The 6,450-nt window shown below is 32.9% G+C and overlaps 1 protein-coding gene across 1 annotated transcript; it reads left to right on the top strand.

Annotated features, from left to right (window-relative positions):
* Window positions 1-1,367: 1,367 nt before the first annotated feature.
* On the top strand, window positions 1,368-3,124 carry LOC143626068 (BAHD acyltransferase DCR-like). Its single transcript, XM_077096247.1, has one exon. The coding sequence runs from the start codon at window positions 1,610-1,612 to the stop codon at window positions 3,077-3,079; it is 1,470 nt and encodes a 489-aa protein (XP_076952362.1). The 5' UTR covers window positions 1,368-1,609; the 3' UTR covers window positions 3,080-3,124.
* Window positions 3,125-6,450: the final 3,326 nt, after the last annotated feature.

The following is a 6,450-nucleotide window of genomic DNA, read 5'->3' as shown; positions in this document are numbered from 1 at the left end:
GTTTCACCAAAAGTAATTTTTTTCTTTTCCTGTTTGTAGTCCTTTTGTTATCTTTTTTTTCTATGGTTTTGTTTTTGTATTAGTAATTAGGTTTTTAAAAAATATTTTTTAAAATATTTTTCATTTTCAACAGTAGGGCATATTTAATTAGTTTGATTTTAAAATTCCAATGAAATAATATAATAAAACAATATTTATATATGTATGCATAGCCATTATAAAGAGTTCGTACAAATTAAAAAAATATATAAAAAATCTATCTAAACGGCAGCACCATCCGCGTCGTTATCATCGTCGTCGCCTCTTCTGTGCCTGGGCGGCATATCCTCAGTATCATCGTCGTCAGCCTGTGCATATACCTATACAACAAAATGATAAATTATATTATAATAATTATGTTATTTTTTTGTTATTATATTATCTTATTAAGGTTATATTATTACAAATTAGTATCTCGTCAAATACAATTAGCCACTTAAATTCTTATCCACATCAAAGCATGGTTCTGTTTTGAGAATTTTCAGCACGGTCACGACTCAGTGTTGATTTCAACACAATGATCTCTTCAATATATTCATCAAGCTAAGTCGGTGCTATATACACTATAAACTCTATTGAATTATGGAGTGAGAGATCATAGTGTTAAATAAACTCTAAAAACTTTGTTAAATCATGAGTGAAGGGATCATAGTGTTGAAATAAACACGAAGTCATGACCATTTCGAAAATACCTTAAAAGGAACCGTGCAGTGATGTGGATTATAATTTGAAGGGCTAATTGTATTACAATTATTATAAGATATATAATTAATAATAAAATATAACATAACATATAATATAATATAATATAATATAATATACGGGTACCTGCACATGCTCTTTAACTTTTTTTTTGCGGTGCCTCCTGACATGCAGACACTACAACCTGGCTTGCGCGTCAGGCGCCCAGCTTGCGAGGACAACGAAGATGATGCTGAGGATAGGCCGCCCAAATGGTGTGACAACGACGACACAGGTGATGTTGCCGTTTAGATTGATTTTTACATTTTTTTTATGTGTAGGAACTCGTTGTAATGGTTGTGTATGTATATGTAAATATCGTTTTATTTATATGTTTCATTGGATTATTAGAATCGAGTCAATTAAGTATACTCGATTGTTGAAAACAAAAAAACATTATTTTTTTTATATTTAAACTAATTACTAATATAAAAACAAAAAACAAAAAAGTCAAGTAAAAATGACAAAACAAAAAACAAAAAACAAAAAACCAAAACATAAGAACACAAAAAGAAGAAAAAAAAACCTACTTTTGAAGAGACACCATGCGAATACGTCTGGAATAGCATATCCCAGACTTATTGGGTGGTGTCTCCCCCAAAATGGATGAGAATTCCATTGTTAATAAACCATGTTGATGATTTAAATTTTGGAAATTCACTCCCCATCTAAATGGAATGGTAATATACAGCTAGAAATCGTGTGGATATCACATGCCAGCAACTCATATTCATTCTCCTTCAACGTATCTCACCATTCACCACAGTCAACTCTGTTTTACCCCACAAAATCAAATGCATGAACCCAACCAAACCATCCACACCCCTATATGCTATATAATAACCCACAACACTTCACCACAACACTCAAACATTCATTCTCACAACCAAAACCCAAACCCATCACAATGCCTTCTCAACCCCTTATTCAAATCATCTCCAAATCCACCATCAAACCCGCAACCAAATCCGAACTACCCGACCTCAAACTCTCGGTATCCGACCTCCCGATGCTCTCGTGCCACTACATTCAAAAGGGCAACTTATTCGCCCGCCCTCCAGTCCCCATCCTGGACCTCCTACAACTGCTCAAATGCGGACTCTCTAGTGTGTTAACCAATTTCCCCCCTCTCGCGGGCCGGTTAATAACCGACCCTGACGGGTACGTCTACATTTCCTCCAACGACTCTGGCGTCGAATTCGTACACGCCAATGCGGCTCATTTAACCATCAATGACATAATTTCCCCAATTCAAGTGCCCGAATCCGTTAATGGGTTTTTCACGTTCGACAGAACGGTTAGCTACGACGGTCACTTTAACCCCATTTTGGGGGTTCAAGTGACCGAGCTAAACGACGGCGTGTTTATCGGGTTTTCTGTTAACCACGCCGTCGTTGACGGGACGTCGTTGTGGAATTTCGTGAATTCGTTCGCGGAGATTTGTAACGGAGCGAAAATGGTGTCGAAACGACCGTCTTTCGTTCGGGAGTCCGTTTTGATCTCCCCGGCGCGGCTCAAAGTCCCTGCTGGCGGACCGAAGGTGACGTTTGACGAGCACGCGCCGTTGACTGAGCGTGTATTCAGCTTCAGCAGAGAAGCTATTTTAAAGTTAAAAGAGCGGGTGAATAGTAAAAAAAGAATTAATTATTACCGTGACAGTGAAATCACTGTCACGGAAATAATTGATGATTTACTAAGAAACAATGTTGTTTCGAAAACTGGACCGGAACCCGAAATTTCATCCTTTCAGTCACTATGCGCGTTACTATGGCGCGCTGTGACACGCGCTAGAAAGTTTCCAAGTACTAAAATGACAACATTTCGTATGGCGGTTAACTGTCGTCACCGCTTAAAGCCCGAACTCGAAACATTTTACTTTGGGAATGCTATTCAAAGCATTCCCACTTATGCGTTAGCAGGTGACGTGTTGTCACATGACATTAAATGGTGCGCAGAACAACTAAATAAAAACGTGTTGTCACATGACGACACGATGGTGTGTCGCTTCATTAAAAATTGGGAAGCGGACCCACGATGTTTTCCCCTAGGGAATTTTGACAGGGCGATGTTAACGATGGGGAGCTCGCCTCGGTTCCCTATGTACGATAACGATTTTGGGTGGGGGAAGCCGGTCGCGGTACGAAGTGGTCGGGCGAATAAGTTCGACGGGAAAATATCGGCTTTTCCGAGGAGGAATGGTGGTGGGAGTGTGGATTTGGAGGTGGTGTTGTCACCGGAGACAATGGCCGGAGTTGAATTGGATTTGGAGTTTATGGAATATGTTTTGGGAGGGTGTTAATGATTGGGTGGTTGGGTTGTTAAGTACTGTTGCCGTACTCTTTTGTAATTTAGTATGTTGTAGTTGTGGAAATCTATATTTCTAAAGTTAATTTAGTTTTCTTCATTTTAAATACATGTTCAAATGTTCCATCCAATAATGCAAAAGTCAACGAGTCAAAAGTATTAGAATGTGACTATAGTCAAAATGGTTGAAACCTAGATTTGGTAAATTTGTGCAAATTATGAGGATAAGTATCCAATGCATATGTATTATTTTTTGGTAAAATAATGAGTTCAAGTTCGACTTTCACATTTAAGAAACAAAATTGTTAATTTTTTAAATTGAAGATCATAGTAAATATTAATTGGTCTAAACTTTGATAGAACATATGGGAAAGAAGACTTGTAGGGATTTGCTATCTTATATTATGGTGTTCATAACGTTTTTTAAAGACAAAATTTCTTTTACTTCCTGTAACTAGAATACAAGATCTTTGAGTGTTTAAGAGACCAAGTTTCTGTTACTGGGTCACCAACCTCAAGTAAGACATTAAGAATTATATTTCAGGTAAGAAAACTTATAATTCACAGCCAAAAGTTGAAATAAAGTCGATTAATGATTCTGCACCATTGCCATATGATGGGCACGGGTACCCTATAATGGTCATAACTCATAAGGTTTTATGTTATTCTCATATTTACAACAAGTACGTACTGGTGCTAACTTAGCCATGTTCATGAATTAATAGTTCAAATCAACTGTAGAGATTCCTTAATAGTGTCAAAACCATCAATAAGAGTCTATTAGTGTAATCCTCCTAGAATATATACTTTTAGGGTCTGTTTGGTATGACGTAATGGAATAGATGAATGAATGGAATGAACGTGGGAATAGAATGAACAAATGAATGAAATGGATCATTACCATTTCATTATCATGTTTGGTTACCATGTAGGAATAGAATGATCATCCCTTTATTATTATTATTATTATTATTTTATTATTGTTAGTAATTATTATTATTATGAATATTCATATTAACTCATTTTTTTGATCCGTGCGTTTCAACGAGACTACTGAACCGGATAAAAACAATCGTAAATATGTTAGATCATGCATGCGTGTCTTGAGCTTTGACTCGTCAAATAATAATAATACTGATAATACAATAATAAATGTAATATAATAGTAGTTATATTTTCTTATACAAAAAACACGATAATATAGTAATAGTATATTATTATATTCTATTGTTATTATGAATAATAATAGTTATATTAATAATAATAATTAAACAAAATTATTATGAATTGTTGATTCCATTTCATGAAGGAATGAAAAAAAACACCTATTACTAAAAGAATGAAAATTATATATTTAGAATGAATTTCATTCATTATGGAATGGTTCTTTCCATTACCACTTACAACCAAACACAATTTCTTTCATTCTCTTGAAATGACTCATTTCATTCTATCTCTCATTCATTTATACCAAACACTGTCTTAGGTTTTGTCTACTAACGTGTCATTATTGCTTGTAGTCCATGCTAACAGGATTACTAAAAGAAGGGCCAGGGTTCAAATTTGGCATGCTAGATGTCACACATCTGTCTTATTAAAGGAAAACCTTCATACTTTTATATTTGGCTTTTATAGTATTGAAATTGCCAAAGACTTTATATTACAAGAATACAAGGTGCCAACGACTTCATATTTGGCCAACAAATGAACAAGTAAGATGTTCTATAAGTATCATAATAAATCACATTTGGTACTAAAAGTAACTAAGTTTACAACACTTTCAAGTTCTCATGTACATAAAATTGTGTATAAAATTAAAAATAAATTATTTTTAAATATTAAGGTTTTTTCAAAAGTCTTGCACTTGGTTATCAGTTCAATCTTTAAAAATAGGGGGGCTTTAAATATACCAAAAGTTTTTATTTGGTATACCAAGTCAACCCTATTAATCAACTACTAATCATTCAATCAACTACTAATCATATCAATCATCATTTTTATTCTATTTTATTTAAATATAACTACTAATCATTACATAATAATTATTTAAACTACTAATATCTATTTTTTAATTAGGTTTTTTAAAGACTATTGTAATTAGTTTTTTGCAATACTAGTATTAATAATAGTATATTAAATATTTTATTATACAATTATGAATTATTACTAGTCTTCTATTGAATATTTCCCTTCTAATTCGAATGGGCAGTCAGTTTTTTTTTGTGCCAGAAACTTTACTTGAATCCTTAAATTTATATTTTCCGCCACGATCACACATGATTACAACTTTATACACGAACCCATTAGGATATTTGTTCGATCTTTTAGTGACGACGACAACACCAAGAGAGCGTGCCAAGTTTTGTACCCAATTCATCAATTCTTCATGGGACCCGAACACCTAAAAATTAATAAAAAGTTAATAAAAAGAATAGATAATACACTTAATAATAAAAAGTTAATAAAAAATGTGTATATATAAGTTAATAAAAAAGAATAAATGATACACCTAATAATAAAAAAGTTAATAAAAACATGTATATATAAGTTAATAATAAAAAGTTAATAAAAACATGTGTACATAAGTTAATAATAATAAGAATAAATTATGCACCTAATAATAAAAAGTTAATAAAAAACTTAATAATAAAAAGTTAATAATATATTAGTTAATAAAAAAATAAATAATACACTTAATAATTAAAAGTTGAATTTTTGGGAGATGTGTTCATGATTGGTTCACCAAAGTTATGTCATTGAATTTTGTGAAATTTGGAAATTGAGCAAAAAAGCTTCTTGGAATCAAACATCATTAATGACTTTGGTATACTTTTGGTATATTTAACAGAACCCTTAAAAATATTGTAGGAGTACTTGCAACGTAAGGTTTTTGGACTAATGAGCACTTAGTTGGCGCCTCAACTATTTAATTTGTAGGTTACATAAAAGTTGGTTTTCTCGACCATCTCTTCTATTAAATATTGAATGACACGTGTCAAGTTGTGATAAAGTCTAGATTTTGAAATATTTTAATTACACCATAAGTCTTATTATTTAGCTTACTAATAAAATGTCTTTGAGTAACATTAGGGGCGGAGATAGGTGTTACAGTTTAGGTTCGCATGAACCCAATCTATTTTTGGTTTTATATATAGGTATACTATCGTATTAATGAATGGACCTGTTTTTTTGCAAGCGAACCCACTATCATTTAAAAAAATCGAACCCATTAATTATGAAAATTTTAGTTATAAATTTTAGGGCAATAACTCAATTAAAGAGTAACAGACAAACCCAAAATTCAATTATGTGACCAGACCCGTCCCGAAAGTTTTAACGCCGGCTAATAATAAATCTAAGCATCGA

This window comes from Bidens hawaiensis, unplaced genomic scaffold (genome assembly GCF_021521415.1).
Source record: "Bidens hawaiensis isolate Kalapana, Puna unplaced genomic scaffold, B.hawaiensis_p1.1 tig00000458_1, whole genome shotgun sequence".
NCBI lineage: Eukaryota > Viridiplantae > Streptophyta > Magnoliopsida > Asterales > Asteraceae > Bidens > Bidens hawaiensis.
This window is presented reverse-complemented; position numbering and strand designations above follow the sequence as displayed.